This window comes from Pseudorca crassidens, chromosome 1, assembly GCF_039906515.1.
Source record: "Pseudorca crassidens isolate mPseCra1 chromosome 1, mPseCra1.hap1, whole genome shotgun sequence".
In the NCBI taxonomy this organism is placed as follows: Eukaryota; Metazoa; Chordata; class Mammalia; order Artiodactyla; family Delphinidae; genus Pseudorca; species Pseudorca crassidens.
This window is the reverse complement of record NC_090296.1, coordinates 75,069,327-75,086,825: the sequence shown is the minus strand read 5'-3', so window position 1 is coordinate 75,086,825 and position 17,499 is coordinate 75,069,327. Positions and strand designations below refer to the sequence as shown.

Sequence of the window (17,499 nt, the reverse complement as noted above, 5' to 3'; positions counted from 1 at the left end):
GTATGTCTGTGAGTGATAAAAGAAAGAGGGAAGAAGCCACGGATCTGGGTTTGCCACTTACTACTACCTACCTCACAAGGTTTTTGCGAGGATTATATTATACAGTGTGTGGTGGTAGCTCTTATAAAAATGGAATCAGATGTTAGCTCCAATACCTCTTCCTCAAGAAAGCCTTATTAGACAGCCTACTCCAGATCGTTCCCATCATATGCTCACAAGCAGCACCTACTTCCCTTCCCAGCATTCATCTCAGCTGTAATATTACAGTAATGTGTATGATTATTTATCTTCATCTCTCTCTAGACTAGGAGCTCTATCTGAATAGGGACGTCTGCTCTGCTCTCGACACCGAACACAGTGCTTATCACATACAAGTTCTTCAATTTCGTTTGATAAATGAGAACTGAAACCCAAATTTTCTGATTCACTCTAAATTTGACTCTTAGGCTGGAGGAAATATGTTACAGTGATGCCAGAAGACAGAATGCGGTCACGTGGATGTTACTCAACTGATATAAAAGAATAAATTTAAAAGGACTAGAGACCGCTGCTGGGCAATGGGGGGGGGTGGGGGGAAACAGTTCGGAACGGTTTAGTCTGGGCGCAGGCGACTTGCGCACGGTTGTAACCACCACTGAGAATGCATACGCTGAACGACCGTTCTCACCCAAAAATCCCTGGAAGCAGTTTTGTCCCTCTTTTCCGTACGATGAGCCAAGATGGCGCGGCCCTTGATTGAAAACCAGATTCAAGATGGCGACTCCCAGCTTCCCGCGCAGCGTCGGGCGTGGCCACGAGGTCACGCCCACGTCCGGTTCGGCGCTTCAGCATGGCTGCTTTGCGTTTACTGCTGTCTAGTAAGCGGGTGTAGGGGCCGGGGGCTCAGGGGTTCGTGGAGGCAGGCCCGGGACGCCTAGGCTGGCTGCACGGCCTCTTTCCCAACTCTGCCGTTTTCCCAGCAGGTGTCCGGAGGCTGCACTGCGGCGCCGCGGCTCGGGCGGGCAGTCAGTGGCGACTCCAGTGAGTGCCGGTCTGGGGGGAACTGAGGGGCCAGAAGCTGGGCTGAGTCCTCACGGAACTGTTTTTCTCCACCCAGGCAGGGCCTTGCCGCCAACCCCTCCGACTACGGGCCCCTTACGGAGCTCCCAGACTGGTCTTACGCGGGTGAGCGCTGATCTGACAGTTAACTCTACTTCGGAGATTTTCACCCAGAGGGAACGCCCGTGGTCGGAGGGGAGTTGGGGGGGAGTGTCAAGGTGCGGGTTGTGTCTGAGCGGACAACGTATTGAACTTTGTATTTGGAGTTGGGGGGAAGAAATCCTATTGTTTATTTTATAAATTAAACTACAAACTACGCCTATGGAAAGTAAAGCTAGACAGGATCTTCTTGGTTTGTGGGGATAAGCAGAAGCTAACTCTGATGTGGGGCATCCCGCGGGAGGGACAAGACTTTATGTGTCTAAGAGGGACGTGGTTTTTTTAAAGTTACGAGGAACCGCCCTTCTGTGTGGTGAGTACATTGTTGAGAATTTGTTACCAAGTGCAGGCAGAGCTCTTTGAGAGGCTGCCTAAACGAGCGTCTCAGAGAGAGGCTTAGAAAGAGCGAGGACAGAGGATGACGGGCTCTCTTCAGAAAAGTTTCTTCCTTTACCTTAAAACAAAACAAAACAAAACGCCCTAGAAAGGAAGAACCTTAGAAAAGTTGAAGCCACTCCCCACTGCCTTGGGACTCCAGTTCACAGGTGGTAAAATTGAGGCCTACGGAAGGAAATTGCTCAGGAGCGCACAGCTAGATAGTAGCAAAGCCAGGACTAGAACTGGGCAGAGGCCAGGCCCCCTTCAACAGCACAGCAACCTGAGTATTGGATTCTACAGGAGTATCAACCTTCTTAATCAGATATTTGGTGGCTGAGGAGGATGGTGAAGATTTTTTTCCTACTTGTTATTTACTGTAGGATACCTAGGAGCTCCTTGAAGTAGTATGGAATACTGGGAAGACTCTGGAATTGAATTTTTTTTTAATTTATTTTATTTTTACTTATTTATTTTTGGCTGCGTTGGGCCTTCGCTGCTCCACGCGGGCTTTCTTTAGTTATTGCGAGCAGGGGCTCCTCTTCGTTACGGTGAACGGGCTTCTTGTCGTGGTGGCTTCTCTTGTTGGGAGCACGGGCTCTAGGCGCGTGGGCTTCAGTAGTTGTGGCACACGTGCTCAGTAGTTGTGGCTCACAGGCTCTAGAGCGCAGGCTCAGTAGTTGTGACGCACGGGCTTAGTCGCTCCGTGGCATGTGGGATCTTCCCGGACCAGGGATTGGTCCCCCGTCCCCTGCATTGGCAGGCGGATTCTTAACCACTGTGCCACCAGAGAAGCCCGTGGAATTGATTCTTAATCCAGGCTACTCTACTTGCTAACTTTGTGGTTAGCAAGTTACTTAATGGTATCTCTCAGTTTCCACAAATGTAAAAGAAGAATACCTATCTCAGATGGTTCTTGGAAGGATAAAATGAAACAACCAGTATAAAGCACCTGATATACACAGTATTGGTTCCTTTTCCTGATGAATATTATCTCTTATTTGTCTTGCCTTCAAACTTTTGGACAGAGTTTTCACTGTTTCTTTCTTTCTTTGTAGAAAGTAAGTATCCTTTTAATCTCTGTTATAAACTACTTGAGATCAGATACTGCATTTTTTCAGCAAGTCAGCAGACATAAGATTTTTATTATGGGCCTACACTATACTACAGTGAAAGTAAGGGATACAGTCCCTAATCCCAAGGAACTTAAAAGTCTAGCTGGAAAACAAAGCATGGACATTTTAAAAATTAAGTAATAATATTTCAGTGCTCTGCCCCTTTCCAGAAGGATTTGAGGTGGCTAAATAAGGCTAAAAACAATCAGTAGTACAATAAATGTCCCCAAACAGAGAGATGAATATTAAATGATGGAGATGCATTTCTTTCAGAAGAGAGAGCTGACAGAGTTGAAGAGGTTAGAGAAGGATTTCTGGGACAAGTACAGCTTGAGGTGGGCCTAAGAATGAGAATTTGGCTGGAAGGAAAGGAAAAGAGGGTGTTTCATTATAGAGTGAGAGGGAACTCAGCAAGGACTCACTGGTAAGTAGAACAGTAATCAGATTGCTTGAGTGGAGGGTTTCTGAAGATAAAACAGGAGATTCAGCATTGCAAAGGACCTCGAATTCTAGGCTAATGAGGGAGGGGTAAGTAAAATAGAGTAGGAACATGCCTAGGAGCTTATTCTTGGTGGTTCTGGCATACCTCACCATTGAGGGAAGTGTTCTAGGGGAATTAAGCTACAGTGGGTGTGAAATGGAAAAGAGGAGCTCAAGATTTGTTCTTCCCTCTTTCCTATCACAGCCGCTTTCCCAGGGTCCTGCAGGCCATCTCTAACACTCGCCTTTTCTCTCACTTCTATCTGCAGATGGCCGCCCTGCTCCTCCAATGAAAGGCCAGCTTCGAAGAAAAGCCCAAAGGGAAAAGTTTGCAGTGAGTGGCCAGAGCCCACACAGAGCAAACTGTGTGTAATCGGGGAGAAATGTTAAATTGTAATTTGTCTTTAGTTGGCACCTAAGCTAACACGTACCCCTCACTCCGAGGTTTTATCTGCCAAAGGTTTTAACAGTACCGGGAGAAGGGAGGGTAGAGTGGGTCACTCCTAGGGCAGGAACCAATAGTAGACACCCATTTTGCTGCCTTCCGCCTGCTTCCCAGCCCAGGACCTGGTTCCACCCCTTCCCCAGTCAGGGGTGTCATTTTCCAGCTGAAACCTCTGACTTTGATCTGTGAATGAAAGGATATATGGTGCGGAGCTCAAGCCCCAGATGTTATCCACACTGTTTTCCTGTCTGTTTCAGAGACGAGTTGTACTGCTGTCACAGGAAATGGATGCTGGATTACAGGCATGGCAGCTCAGGCAGCAAGAGAAGTTGCAGGAAGAAGAAAGGAAGCAGCAGAATGCTCTTAAACCCAAAGGGGCTCTCCTGCAGAACCCACGACCAAGTCAATAAAAAGCAACTCCTGTCTCCCCCGGCCTGGCTCTGGCTTTCTTTTCTATCACCTAGATGTGTCATCCCAGCCAGAAGAAAGTCTTTATGTTCCCCATCTGTCTTCAGGGCAAAAGAGGATGGACACCAGGAAGAACAGGCTGTAAGATCACTGCCTGGAAGTGTTGGCACAGTGCCCTCACCACAGCTCCATTCCGGTTCAGCAGAATCTTGCTTGGGGGTATTGACCCCCTCTTTTGCAGGCCATAGGACTGGCCCAACTTTGCTGCTCTGCAAACATGAAAAAGAGGGCAACAGTTTCCCTGGCTTTAGCCACACACTAAAGCTTTTAACAGCCCATACAGAGTTCAGGCCTCATGCAGTTACGCATTAATAAATGTTTTGATGAAAAAGGCTTTCCAGCTGAGATCCACTTTTTGGCAAGCAACTGGTATCAGTTCTTGTAAACTTCAGATACATGGCCCTAGAGGATACTCCCACTAGGAAGGCTGACACGGGAACAGCAGACTTGGGTGTGGCATGTTCTGCTGAAGAGTGGGATCCTGAGGTTTCTGTGGTTCTGACTGAATTGCAGAGGTTGGTTGGAGAGAGGCCTGTACTTCCCAACCCCCACTTGTGCAGGGGAGCCCTGTGGTGCTCAGCCCCCAAACAGTGACTGTGGAATAGGTACCTAATAGCCACCATATACTTCCCACAGATCTGTTAGCTGCACAGACCCCAGGGAAACCTTTCATTTTATTGATCATGGCTCCTCCCATGGATTCTGAGGGAAAAAGGACCTTTGCTCCCATTACAATAACGAGCACTGGGCTTTTCTTCCATTCTCCTGCCGCAAATAATGTGACAGTTCTTTTATCTCTAGGATTTCTGGAACTTCCTACCTGACATAATTTCTGTCCAGCCTCCTTCCCTTGCTTTCTTTCCCTCCCTTCTTCTCCACCCCCCCCCCCCAACCTCCTTCCTCTCTTCGCTGACCAATGCAGTTCCTGGATCTTAGATTTCGCTGATGGTTGGGTTTTCTGTGTCCCACACTTTTCCTGCCTCTGTTGTGTTGCTTTTCCAGATCTAGCCCTCAGCCTCTTATCTGTCTCCCTTTCCCACCATCAGCTCTAGCCTGCCCTCCCCCTTCCCTTCATACCTCCACCTTTTGTTCTCAGAGTCTAGTCAGCCCCTGAAGGAGGAGATTATACTCTTTCAGGGATTATCTCCTTTTCCGGTATAGAGCAGGAACTAAACCCCCGTAGGCCTGACTCCCATTCTCTCTTTTCTGCAGTTTCACCAAACTTGATTTGCCTTTCCCCGCGTTTCATGGCCTTGCACTCCTTTCCTCCCCAGCCAGTTCTAGTTCAAGGGGCAGCAGATTGCAAAGGACAATAAAAAAGGGGGCGCATTTGTCTTTCTCCAGGGACAGGACCCCCAGATGCAGTGTGGTGGTGGGATTTGTCAGTGGGTAGTTGGGTTTCGTTATTGTTGCTTTTTTTTATTATTATTTTTTGTTAGGGTAGCGACAGAGGTGGCTGACAAGAATAAGGGACACAATTTTCAATACAGTTGAGCCACAGGCCCTAGCAGATGACCCCGCACACCGGGTCTCGTGGACACGGAAGATGCCCCCACCATCCCAGGCTCTGAGCTTCCCAATGCTTCCCACAGAGGTGAGACGAACGGTGGAAGCAGAGGAATCAAGCCACCCAAAATATGCTTAGAAGGAGAAAGTCTCCCACATCCCGTCCCTTGAGTTCCCCCAAGCCCCCCGCTCTCGGCTGTGGCCTCAACCCCTGCAGATGGCAGCCTCCACCACAGAAAGGCAACTTAGGTTTTTTTTTTTTACCCTGCTCTTGGCTGTAATTGGATTCAGACTGAAACAACCACGTCCGCACCGGGAAAGGAGGGCATTGGGGCGGGGGCGGAGGGAGCCTGTGGGAGAAGGGAGGGACCAGAGGAGAGAGCGAGAGAGGGCTCGCCATCCAGTTCGCAGACTAAGCAGAAGAAAGATCAAAAAACGGGAAAGCGGGGACGAGCGAACAGGCGCTTTCAAGAACAATCCCCTCATCTCCAGGCGGACAGCGCTCTAGGAATCCAAATTCAGTGCCTACGGAAGACAAAAGGCGCCCCGAGGGAGTGGCGGTGCGACCCCAGGGCTTGGGCCCCTACGCGGAGCCCGCACGGCCCGGCTGCCCGGACGGTCGCGGACCATGTCTCTCGCCCCACGACCCGCCCGCAGTCTGCTGCTCCCCCTGCTCGCGCTCGCCTCCCTCAGCTCTGCCCAAAGCAGCTTCAGCCCCGAAGTAAGTGAGCTCCTCCGGCCCTGCCCGGAGTCGCGCCCGCCGGGGAGGCGAGCCCGGGGGTCTCCGAGGGGACAACCCCCATTCGGAGAGGAGGGCTCTCGGCGTCTCCGCTGCTCCGGCCTGCAGGGTCCCCCTTCCTTTCCTTTCCCTCCTCATCTCCAAACTTCCAAGTCGATCCAACTTTTGCTTCCTCCAACTACCAACCCCCCAACGCGCGCGCGCGCGCCGCCGACTTTCTTTCCCATTCCTTTCCTTGGAAGAACTTTCCTGCCGGGGCCCACTCCCCACCCCTCCCCTGTTCCCCTGGGCTCTGAGCTCAGCTCTGGAACCGGTCAGGAGCCTGATAAATATTTGGACTCCGCTCAGACCCCGCGCTGTCCTGGTTTCTTGTCATGTGCGAGAGTTTGTTGTTTCTTCGACTTTACAGTTTGCAGGCGCTCTCCCGCCCGCGCTCGCCGGCGCTCTGCCGGCCGGGAGGGCTCCGGGGACGGCGCCCCTTGGCCCGGGCCCCCCACGCTGCGGCCGCCGCCTCGCTGGCGCTCCCGGCCCTCCTCGGACGCGTCGGCTGCCAGGTGCGGTCGGGGGTGGCCGGCGGAGCGGGCCCGACCCCCACCCCATCCCCCGCCTTTCCGAGAGGACCCTCTGTGTCCCGGCCCGGAGCCCTGGCGTCGAGGGTCGCGGCGCTGCCGCCCTGGCCCGCGTTTCCGGACACACAAAGGTCTCCTTGTGAGCCGGGGCCTCGGCCGGGCTGCCGCCTCCGCTCCCTGCTCCCCCTTCGGCGCCTTTAGGCTCTTTTTGTTAATTGCTTTTCTGTGTTAATTGTAGGGAGACTGGGGGCGTCGTACGGGGAGCGGGGTGAGGGCCTGGCCCTGGGCTCCCGCGCAGGTCTTGACTGACTCGGTTGCCCCCCACCCATTCCCCGACGCTGGCCCACCGGGCTCGGGAGGAAGCCGCGTGGGAGTTGTCTGAGGAAGTTTTTCCTCTCTCTCTCTTTTATTTTGGGGTGAAGGTGGGAGACGGATTTGATCAGCTTCTTATTTTGGGCCATCCCAACCCACTCAACTCGGCCAGGGCCTGGGTGCGGTCGGGAGGGGCCGGGAAGGGCCCCCGAGCAGGGGGAAGGGATCAGGACTTGGCTTCCTCCCTCCTGGTCCCGGCCCTGGTCCCACCCCGGGAGGAAACATCTCCAGAAAGAACACACTCTCTCTGTCCTGAGACTGACAGGAATAGTGTGGCCCTAGGCATGGAGGTGACCACGGAGAGTGAAAAATCTGCCCAGGGGCTAAGCCTGACAGGGTCCAGGAGGGAGGAGGAGGCATCCTCTTTCCGGGCCTGGAGTCTTCATCAGAGGCCCGAAGGGGAGAGCGCCTAACAAAAGGAGCCCGGGCATCTGGGGGCTTCCCGCTGCCAACTTCGCCTGCCCTGCCTTCCTTCCCTCCCCTGCCCCACTAGGTCCCCTTGGGGAGGGGCGGCAGCCCTGGCTCTGTTTTAAGCGGGTCATGGGCAGTCCCAGTGCCAGAACCATCATTTGCTTCTGGACCATGGAGGGGTGGGAGGCAGAGGGAGGGAGGAGCAGGCCCAGAGGCTGGGATCCAGGGCCTGCAGAAGAGCCAGAGATTCACCCCAACCCCCTCCAGGACTCCTAGGCCGGTGAAGTGGGCCTAGGAGTGGGAGGGGTTCCTTGTCCTTGACTTTCCCCTAGAGGAATACCTTGCACCACTCAGTTTTCAGGACAAAGCCAGCCGACTCAGTTCTCTGACCCTGCAGAGTTGCTCCCTCTCCAGGCAAATCTGGAGGGAGAGCTGGGGTGGCCCAGGCCTCAAACAGCCGGCCTCCTCCCACCACCTCCAGGGTCCTGCACCAGCTCCGGGACAGCCCTCTCCTCTCCTTGGCCAGTCTGGCACTTGGCCCTTCTCCCACTCAGCCGCAGACACAAGAGTCCTCTCTTCTGTGGTTCCGACCTCATAGTCTTCTCTGTGGTTCTTGCTTTGCTCGGAGCCTAGGCCTGGGAGGAGGAGAGGAATGGGGGCACTTCCTTTCCAGGACTTGTGGCTCTCTTGACTCCAGAGAAGTCCCTTTCTTGACCAAGTCTCCACCTTTCTCTACTGCATATGGGGTGGGGGTTGTGGGAATATTTAGACCTATCCACCTCCTTGAAAGACTCATCAGGAAGAGGGATGTATCCCAGAGCTCCCAGATGTGGATCCTCCCTGTCTCTCTGCCACCCTCCCTCCTGTCATCCTGCCCTAGGAGCTTTGCCCCCTGAGGGTTGAGGGGGCCTGACCTCAGTCTTCCAGCTCCAGCAGTGGGCTGCTCCCATCCTTTCCCAAAGCTGAAGCAGCTGCTCCCCCACCACAGGTCATAAACCCGGGATGTGACTACCCTACAGGTGAGGCCAGGGGCAAAGGGAGATTCCTGCATACTTGGGCACAGGCCACAGCAGGCCTCCTGCAGGCACTAGCTGTGGCATCAGTTAGCGCAGGTCAGGGCAAGTTTAGAGCTCCCAGGAGAGCAGCCCCAAACGAGCCTCCTGCTCTGCTCCCCTCTGGTATAACAGAGGTTAAACTTCGCTCCCTGCCTTCTTCCCCTGAGGAGGGGCTCTCAGAGCGGGTGGTGCTAGGGTTGTTCTGGCCAGGCCTGTTGGCTGGGGAAAGGCTGTGTTGTTTACATCTCGGGCCCTAACTCCCATCATCAGCCGTAGGGGATCACTTCCCAGAACCATGTTGCAATTCTTGCCCCTGCCGGCTCAGGTCCCCAGTCAGCTGCTCCTGAATCACCCCCAGCCCCAGTGCAAGAGCACTGCACCACCGTCAAGGCCTGAGCCTCGAGGTGAAGGGCCACGTGGAAAGCCATCCTAATGACCCTGAGTAAGGGATGCAGCGCCACTCTGCACTCCAAGCTCCCGCCCTAGGCAACCTGCAGCCTCCTCTGGACTCCTTAAGAAGGCAAAGCTGGAGCAGGGACCAGAGCCGTCTGAGTAGCATCTCCCCATAGGAGGATCTGAGCATGTTCATGTTCCATATAAAACTTGGCTCATTTTACTTTTCAGGCTTTAGGAAAAGACTCCATTTTTCTTACAATAAAGGCTGACTTTTCCCTCAACAGGGCTTTGCAATGTGGGTACCTTTCAATCAAACACCAAAAACCTAACTTTACTTTAAGGCAATATGCCAGCCTTTATATCATGAACAATTTCACATCATACCTAAAATAAACTACAGTCACCAAAATACTAAGTAAAGTACTAACCCTAATCCTGACCACCATCCCAATCTCCCACTCCCTCTACTGAGAACCTTAAATGGGTCTTTAGGTCCCAAGCCCTAGGTCAGATGCTGCTTGGATGGCGACAGTGGCAGGATCCTGACTCTGTGACTGGATCACATCCGCACCACCTCCAAACGCCCCAGCTTCCCCTATCAGCAGCCAGCCGGAGCCCTAGCTCCTTTTCTGCTCTCCTTTCTGAAAAGATCTCAGCTGTGTATACCCCGGAGGCACAGCATGCCTGTCCCAGGAGAGCCTCATGCCAGGCCCCAAAGCGGAGCCCCTCAGCCTCTCCCCTCTCCATCCACCATGGGCACACCCCAGCCTCAGGTGGGACACGCTGTATTTACAAGAACACCGACACAGAGGAGAAAAGCACTAGAAGGAATCTCAGCTCTGAGAAGACGTCCTAGAACTCAACTAAACCACCAGGGCTCCCATCAAAAGAGTTACAGCCAAAGCCCAGCGCTGTGGTTCCCCACCCCTCCAAGAGGATCAGCCATACTAGGACCCGGGCCAGAGTTTGGGTCCAGCCTGGGAGTTCCTCCAGACCCATTGCCAGAGCCAGGCTGGGAGCTCACTGCCCTTTCCACACCAAGCCAAGGGTGCATTCCAGGTGCCGTGAGGAAACAGAGGCTCCCCTCGGGCCAGGTGGGGATGCTCCAAGCCACATCCCTTTCCCTACAGGCCTGGCTGCAGCAGTATGGCTACCTGCCCCCTGGGGACCTGCGTACCCACACACAGCGCTCGCCTCAGTCACTCTCAGCTGCCATCGCTGCCATGCAGAGGTTCTACGGTCTGCGAGTGACAGGCAAGGCTGATGCAGACACCATGAAGTAAGTGCTAGACCCTGGCAGGAGTTCTGCCCAGCACCCACCGACACAACACTGAGTACCAGAGAGGCTGCCACCTGAATGCCTGATTCCACACCCACACCTCATCCCCACAAGCTGATCCCGACCCTCTCCTGTTCTTCCAGACCTCATGACCTTGTCTCTTCCCCACACTGACCCTGGGGCCGGACATTCCCCCTCTCCTCTGAAGACCTTTCTCTTTCATACGCTCTCCTGACCACAATCCTCACACCCCAGGGCCATGAGGCGCCCCCGCTGTGGCGTTCCAGACAAGTTTGGGGCTGAGATCAAGGCCAATGTTCGAAGGAAGCGCTATGCCATCCAGGGCCTCAAATGGCAGCATAACGAGATCACTTTCTGGTGAGTCCAACAGGCAAGTGGCCTTTCTCACATCAGGTCACCCTTCCCTATCAGTGGTGCTTAGAGACCCTGAGGCTCCCTTCCCTACTCACCCCTGTTCCTGAGAAGCATCCTCGGGGGTAGGGAGGAAAATGGCTCTCATCCTGGAGACGGGTGCAGCCGGTAGAAGGTATATCCCAGGGCCAGAAAGCCCTCAGTTCTTGGGACAGAGGCATCGTGAGGCGGCGGGAAGAGCTGGGTCAGACAAAGGTGGCTGGACGGCTCAGTCAGACCTGGGAGAGTACAGGAAAGGAGTTCTGCCCCTTGTTGTCCTAACGCACTCCCATCCTCTCCCCACGTGGCTGGACCTCAGCATCCAGAACTACACCCCCAAGGTGGGGGAGTATGCCACGTTCGAGGCCATCCGCAAGGCGTTTCGTGTGTGGGAGAGTGCCACGCCGCTGCACTTCCGAGAGGTACCCTACGCCTACATCCGTGAGGGCCACGAGAAGCAGGCCGACATCATGATCTTCTTTGCTGAGGGTTTCCACGGCGACAGCACGCCTTTCGATGGCGAGGGTGGCTTCCTGGCCCATGCCTACTTCCCAGGCCCCAACATCGGAGGGGACACCCACTTTGACTCTGCCGAGCCCTGGACTGTCCGGAATGAGGATCTGAATGGTGAGCGAGGTAGCCCGGGGACTCTTATCCCTGGAAGAGTCAAGAGTCATTTGTATGGGGGTTCTCCAGCTTCCTCCCCAAGCCTCAGACCCCCAAATCTCAGGGCTCTGGGGGACCACAAACATCTCCCGGTCTGACTTCCAATGAAAGCAGGAATCCTGTTTTGAGCTATTTACATCTGGTCCCTTCTCTCGCCCAATAACTGACTTCCCAGTCAAAGACTTCAAAGCATCTGCATCACTCACTTTTCCAGGCAAATGTCTTGTCTGGCTCCTGGTAGAAACTGAGGCCCCGATAGGACCTCAGCTTCCCGATCCTTGCTGGGATTTGGATCCGACCCCAGAACAGTCTCTCGCCTCTACCCAGAAGAGTTGCTGGCTGGGTTTTGCCTCTTCTGCCAGCTGTGAGGCTGGAACTCAGGATCTGGTCACTTTGGGTGGAAAATTTGGCAGGCGGGCTTCGTTGTGAACCTGAAGATTCTGATGGGGAAGCAGGGAGTCTGAGGGAAGAGACCCAGGCTGCCATCATAACCATCCCCATCCCTCCAGGGAATGACATCTTTCTGGTGGCTGTGCACGAGCTGGGCCACGCCCTGGGGCTTGAGCATTCCAATGACCCCTCGGCCATCATGGCACCCTTTTACCAGTGGATGGACACAGAGAACTTCGTGCTGCCCGATGATGACCGCCGGGGCATCCAGCAACTTTATGGCAAGTAATCTACGCCCACATCTGCTCCTTCCTCTCTGCCCCTTATCCTCTCCTGTTCTCCCTGGCCTGTGCATTTTCCCCTCCCTCATGCCCTACAGTCTCCCGCCGGCCCCCCCACCTGACCCTGCCTCCATCCGCTCCCACTTTTAAAAGACCCCACCTTTTCTGTCCTTGCCCAGCTGATTGCTTCAGCCTCCCGCAAAGGCCCAGCCACACCTCTCCAAAGGTGTTATCTGCCCATATGTCTGTCCTTTCCTCCTACTCTGCCACCAAGTCTGAAGTGCCCCTCCTGTTCTCTGCCCCAGGGAGCGAGTCAGGGTTCCCCACCAAGATGCCCCCTCAACCCAGGACCACCTCCAGGCCTTCTGTCCCTGATAAGCCCAAAAACCCCACCTATGGGCCCAACATCTGTGATGGGAACTTTGACACCGTGGCCATGCTCCGAGGGGAGATGTTTGTCTTCAAGGTGAGAGGGAGAAGTGGGTTGGTGTGGGGGACAAAAGGGCTCCATGACCGGGAGGCTGGGTGGAAACAGCAGCAGGAGGACTAAATCCTAAAACTGAGGCAGTGGGGGAGCTTTGGGGACTGAGCTGGAGGACAAAGCTAAAGATGTAATGAACTGCCTTCCAGGAGCGCTGGTTCTGGCGGGTGAGGAAAAACCAGGTGATGGATGGATACCCCATGCCCATCGGCCAATTCTGGCGGGGCCTGCCCGCATCCATCAACACTGCCTACGAGAGGAAGGATGGCAAGTTTGTCTTCTTCAAAGGTAACCGGACATTCTGCCTTAGTCTTTGGGTGTGGGGAGGGTCTCCCTGGAGGAGCACATTCCACCTGACTCCTCCAAAGACCGTAGAGCCCAGGTGGAATCAGATCCTGCCCTCCCCTCTCCTCCCCAGGAGACAAGCACTGGGTGTTTGATGAAGCTTCCCTGGAGCCTGGCTACCCCAAGCACATTAAGGAACTGGGTCGAGGACTGCCTACCGACAAGATCGACGCTGCTCTCTTCTGGATGCCCAACGGAAAGACCTATTTCTTTCGGGGAAACAAGTAAGGCCTCAATCCCTGGGCCCCAGGCCTCCCTCCTCAGACACCACCACCAGGTTCCCTCAATCCTGGAGGAAGACCTACTTTCCCCCTGAAATGTTTCCCTGGAGAAGAAGCTGGCTGAGCCTGTGCTGTTGCCTAGCAACGGGCAGCCTCCAGTGGGTGCTGAGTGAGTGGGGTATGACCGGGTCACCGTTTCAGACCTGCTCATTTGATGCCTCCTGCCCCCAGCCCTGTGCCACCGCTCCAGCTGCCAGGCACTGTCATTAAGGGCCGCTGGTGGCTCCTTGCAGCCTGGGCCCTCCCTCCCACCCCCACCTTCCACCGCTTTCAGCTGCAGGCCCTCATTACTCAAAACCCCTGTCCCCCCGCCCCCATCCACAGACACCCTTTGCTCACCGGCGAATTCAGTCCCGGGTCCCACTCCCCTCGGAGGACATGCCCAGTGTCCAACCACTTCCCTTCCCTGCCTCTCCCCCAGGTACTACCGTTTCAATGAGGAGCTCAGGGCAGTGGACAGCGAGTACCCCAAAAACATCAAGGTCTGGGAAGGAATCCCTGAGTCTCCCAGAGGGTCATTCATGGGCAGCGATGAAGGTGAGAGGGGCACAGGAGGTGTCTGTGAGGGGAGGACCGGAAGAGGGAGTTAAGAGAGAGCAGGAGGAAAGACGGAGAGGATCGGGTTGAAAATAATGATGAGGAGGACAGGGGAGCCCCTGCCATGTGCCAGGCTCTGAGTAAGTGCTTTCCACGCTTCGGACCCCTTAATCCCCACCACTGTCTCAACCTGGTGCTAGAGTTACCTGGTTTGACAGCTGAGGAAACTGATGCTCAGAAAAGCGAAGCGATTACCTCAGCTGGCGCGCACGCTGACTGGATTCTCTCCCGCTCTTCTTCTCTCTTTGCCTCTTCTCCGGACGCTGCCCGCACCTCTCATCTGCAATGCCGCCTTCTTGCTGACCCCTGCAGTCTTCACGTACTTCTACAAGGGGAACAAATACTGGAAATTCAACAACCAGAAGCTGAAGGTCGAGCCTGGCTACCCCAAGTCAGCCCTGCGGGACTGGATGGGCTGCCCGTCGTCGGGGGGCCGGCCGGATGAGGGGACTGAGGAGACGGAGGTGATCATCATCGAGGTGGACGAGGAAGGCAGCGGAGCAGTGAGCGCGGCCGCCGTGGTGCTGCCTGTGCTGCTGCTGCTCCTGGTGCTGGCGGTGGGCCTCGCCGTCTTCTTCTTCCGACGCCACGGGACCCCCAAGCGACTGCTCTATTGCCAGCGCTCCCTGCTGGACAAGGTCTGACCCCCACTGCCGCCCGCCCACTCCTCCCACGAGGACTTTGCCTCTGAAGGCCAGTGGCAGCAGGTGGTGGTGGGTGGGCTGCTCCCGCCGGTCCCGAGCCCCCTCCCCAGCCCCCCCCCCCCACGTCCCTTCTTCTCTGTCCCATGACTGGCCTCTCCCCCCCTCCGCGCTGGCATTGCTTCTTCCCTAGATGGGTCCCCCGGAGGCTGAGCAGGGGCCGGCCTCCCAGCCCCTGCCCCTCAGGGGCCCCCGTGGCTTGGTGTGTGTTCAGCCCCATCTGAATGTCCGGGCTCTGCACTTGAAGGCAGGACCCTCAGACCTCGCTGGTAAAGGTCAAATGGGGTCATCTGCTCCTTTTCCATTCCCTGACATACCTTTAACCTCTGAACTCTGACCTCAGGGGTCTCTGGGCACGCTAGCCCCGCGAGCCCCCGGGGGTACCCAATTGGCAGCCTCCCACCACTCTTTCTGGTTGAAAGAAATCTAATCTTGTTGTGAGGGGGAGACCCTGAGAGAGTGAAGGGGTGAGGGCCACTCAGCTACCCTAAGACCTTGGGAGGAAAGCTCAGAGAGGGTCAGTCCTCTCCACCAAGATCCGCCTCTGCCCCACCTGCCCCCGAGAACTTCCACAGAAGGAGCCTGAGCCATTAAGGACTAACCTGGGGCTGCAGAAACCCTTGACAGCCCTACCCTCCCAAACGTTAGCCTCGGATGGGGATGTCAAGGTTGGAAGAGCTGAGACCAGGGGGTGCAGCTACCGGGGTGGGCCCCAGGAGTCCTGGGGGTGAGCCTGGGGCCCACAGAGAAAGAACCTCACTCAAATGCAGGCAGCTGGAGTAGGGACCCAGGGGCAGAGCAGTCAGAGAGGACAGGACAGGACCAAAAGGCAAACCAGGGAGTTGCAGCAGGAGTGGATGGCGGGGGGCCGGGCAGGCCAGGCCGGCAGGGACGCCACAGGGCGGGCTGTGGTAGCCGGGGGAGGGCACGTTTTATTGGAGCTCTCAGGAAGGGCCCGAGAAAGGCACACCTGCTCCCGTTTGGTGCCCTGGCTTCAATCAGACCGCACGGAGGGGAAGGCGGGGAGCCAGAGAGAGGAGCAGAGAGGGCACGCATGGGGGACTGGCGACCCGGGACCTTGATGAGAGCAGCCACCTAGCTAGGGAGCCGAGGATCAGCCTGCCTCCGCCAGCCTCCGGGAAGGGGCGGGCGCCTGGGCGTTTTGTCAGGTTAGCCCCTCGCTTCCCGACGACCCCCCCCCCAGCCCTTCCTACAGGTGTCCTGCCCTCCCCTCCCCACCCGGCCCACCCATTTGAGGTCTCCTTGGGCCGCCGAAGGTGGTCCTGGTACCCGGAGACCTGGGAGAGTGAGAGACCACGTGGGGGCAGTGAGCGGAGAGGGATGTCAGGGGTGGGAGGAGCGCGGTGAACGGTGCTGGCAGTCCGGCTGAAGTTGTCTTGTTTGGGTTTTTTGTTTTGTTTAATGTATATTTTTATTATAATTATTATATATGAATTCCCATCAAATCGTTCCTTTTTGTTAACAAGGGGCATGGGGAGGGGTGGGGGTGGGGCAGAGGCGTCCGACCCCAGGAACCTGCAGGGCGGGGCTGGGTCAGTGCCCTCTAAGGACATTTTCGACCTTGTTCAACCTTTCCACAAAGAATAAACAGTGTTTCATGTTCCTCGTGTGGCTGCAGTTTGTGTGCCTGGGATGTGGCTGTGAGGGGAATGGGAAGCAGGAGGGCCGTGCGGTGTTTTCCGTGAGGCGGGGTTTTGGTATTTTTCATACATAACGGAATATGTTTATTCTCGGTGGGCGAAAAGGATCCAGGGCCCAGATATGGGGAGGAGGGCATACTCCACGGGGGCCGGCGAGTTGTCCGCAGAGCTCAGCCAGCTCCCCTCTCCCAGCCTGGCCTGCGAGGCTACCTTTGAGGCCCAGGACTGCAAAGCAAGAGGAAGTGGCCAAGGGGAAGCCACTCGGAAAATCTTCCTAAATTGATCTTCCTAAATTGCGTTACCCTGTCGTGTGATCCAGCCACAGACCCTCCGTTTGCTCAGGCCTCGCGCAGCTGCTGGGGGATTCCCCCACCACAGTCAGCCTCGGGCTTGGGCGGGAAGCGGGGGACAGGCCCTTCTCCCCAGCCCTCAGGATCTCAGCCTCTCCCAGGCCTGGGGCTCCACTGCAGGGGCAGAAGGAACAGAGGGGAAAGAAAGAGGTTGCCCCGTGGCCAGTTAGGAGCAGCCTATCTCTGGCAAAACAGGGATCTCACCCCAGTTGCCCAGGAGAGGCAGGATGGTCGGGTTGGAAGGGCAGAATGACAGGGCTTTGTTTCCTCTTTCCTTAGAAACTGCTGCCCCAGACAGGGTTCCCAGGCTGTCGACCCACCCTTCCTCCAAACCAGCCTGGAGGGAGCAATCGCTCAGTTGCTGAGTCAGCTCAGCTGAAGGGAGCAGCCCTCTTTCTCCCCTCCTTCCCTTCCTGCCTCAGCCCGGCCCTCGCTCCCTCCCGGCTCCAGCCCAGGCCCCCTCCACGGCCTGCCTCCAAGAGGCCTGGCCCCGCCTAAGCCAGGCGTTTGATGCAGCTGCTAGTCAGGGCTGGCTGGTGTGATTGCTTTGGCAGAAGGGGTACCCCCCCTTCCTGCCAGCCAGGAACCCTGACCTTATGCCTGGCCTCCTGCGCCTCTCCTGCCCAACAGCTGTTTGGCAGGGCCTGTGTGTCTCACTGGAGTTGGACACCACCTCCCCGCCACCCTCACCGGAGGGGATGGGGACCCTGAGAAGTCAGGGGCATCTGGGGGGTGGTAGGGCCCGAGCGTGTGGCAAGGAGCTCAGAGATGAGCTCATGGCCCTTTTGTGTTTTTGTGGCCCACATCTGGAGGCAATTACAGATGTTATCCAGTGGGAGTTCTGCAAAACACAGCTGGAGCCAGTGGAGGAGCGTGGGGAGGGGGGACTGCCAGAGGGAAGAGGAGAGGGAGCCTAGGGCTCTGGCGT

General features: G+C 56.0%; 2 protein-coding genes and 1 long non-coding RNA gene across 8 annotated transcripts; 2 read left to right on the top strand and 1 right to left on the bottom strand.

Annotated features, from left to right (window-relative positions):
* The first annotated feature begins 777 nt into the window (after nt 1-777).
* On the top strand, nt 778-4,039 carry MRPL52 (mitochondrial ribosomal protein L52). 5 transcript variants are annotated; one of them, XM_067740475.1, is made up of 5 exons: nt 778-857; nt 960-1,020; nt 1,097-1,164; nt 3,437-3,501; nt 3,870-4,039. In XM_067740475.1, the coding sequence occupies exons 1-5, from the start codon at nt 830-832 to the stop codon at nt 4,020-4,022; spliced, it is 375 nt and encodes a 124-aa protein (XP_067596576.1). In that variant the 5' UTR covers nt 778-829; the 3' UTR covers nt 4,023-4,039. The 5 variants fall into 5 exon arrangements, with proteins under 5 accessions (XP_067596576.1, XP_067596559.1, XP_067596594.1 ...); XM_067740493.1 differs by having other exon boundaries at nt 783-857; nt 963-1,020; nt 3,437-3,508; XM_067740484.1 differs by having other exon boundaries at nt 786-857; nt 963-1,020.
* Nucleotides 4,040-5,923: 1,884 nt separating this feature from the next.
* On the top strand, nt 5,924-16,184 carry MMP14 (matrix metallopeptidase 14). Of its 2 annotated transcripts, none has more exons than XM_067740447.1 (10): nt 5,924-6,307; nt 10,259-10,407; nt 10,663-10,785; nt 11,138-11,445; nt 11,994-12,155; nt 12,461-12,621; nt 12,786-12,924; nt 13,055-13,205; nt 13,684-13,799; nt 14,172-16,184. In XM_067740447.1, the coding sequence occupies exons 1-10, from the start codon at nt 6,215-6,217 to the stop codon at nt 14,501-14,503; spliced, it is 1,734 nt and encodes a 577-aa protein (XP_067596548.1). In that variant the 5' UTR covers nt 5,924-6,214; the 3' UTR covers nt 14,504-16,184. The 2 variants fall into 2 exon arrangements, with proteins under 2 accessions (XP_067596548.1, XP_067596538.1); XM_067740437.1 differs by having other exon boundaries at nt 5,925-6,307; nt 11,994-12,159; nt 12,465-12,621.
* On the bottom strand, nt 11,138-14,186 carry LOC137226188 (uncharacterized). Its single transcript, XR_010944249.1, has 2 exons — nt 14,055-14,186; nt 11,138-11,924 (listed from the first exon to the last, which is right to left on the bottom strand). It is a non-coding gene; the product is annotated as an uncharacterized lncRNA (long non-coding RNA).
* Nucleotides 16,185-17,499: the final 1,315 nt, after the last annotated feature.

What these genes read in the sequence shown, in the direction of transcription:
- MRPL52 (XM_067740475.1), top strand. Translation starts at nt 830, where the DNA reads ATGGCTGCTTTGCGTTTACTGCTGTCTA. An exon ending in CCCAGACTGGTCTTACGCGG is followed by an intron (nt 1,165 to 3,436) that starts GTGAGCGCTGAT and finishes TTCTATCTGCAG; the next exon opens with ATGGCCGCCCTGCTCCTCCA. An exon ending in CCCAAAGGGAAAAGTTTGCA is followed by an intron (nt 3,502 to 3,869) that starts GTGAGTGGCCAG and finishes TGTCTGTTTCAG; the next exon opens with AGACGAGTTGTACTGCTGTC.
- MMP14 (XM_067740447.1), top strand. Translation starts at nt 6,215, where the DNA reads ATGTCTCTCGCCCCACGACCCGCCCGCAGTCTGCTGCTCCCCCTGCTC. An exon ending in GCTGATGCAGACACCATGAA is followed by an intron (nt 10,408 to 10,662) that starts GTAAGTGCTAGA and finishes CTCACACCCCAG; the next exon opens with GGCCATGAGGCGCCCCCGCT. An exon ending in GGGAGATGTTTGTCTTCAAG is followed by an intron (nt 12,622 to 12,785) that starts GTGAGAGGGAGA and finishes ACTGCCTTCCAG; the next exon opens with GAGCGCTGGTTCTGGCGGGT.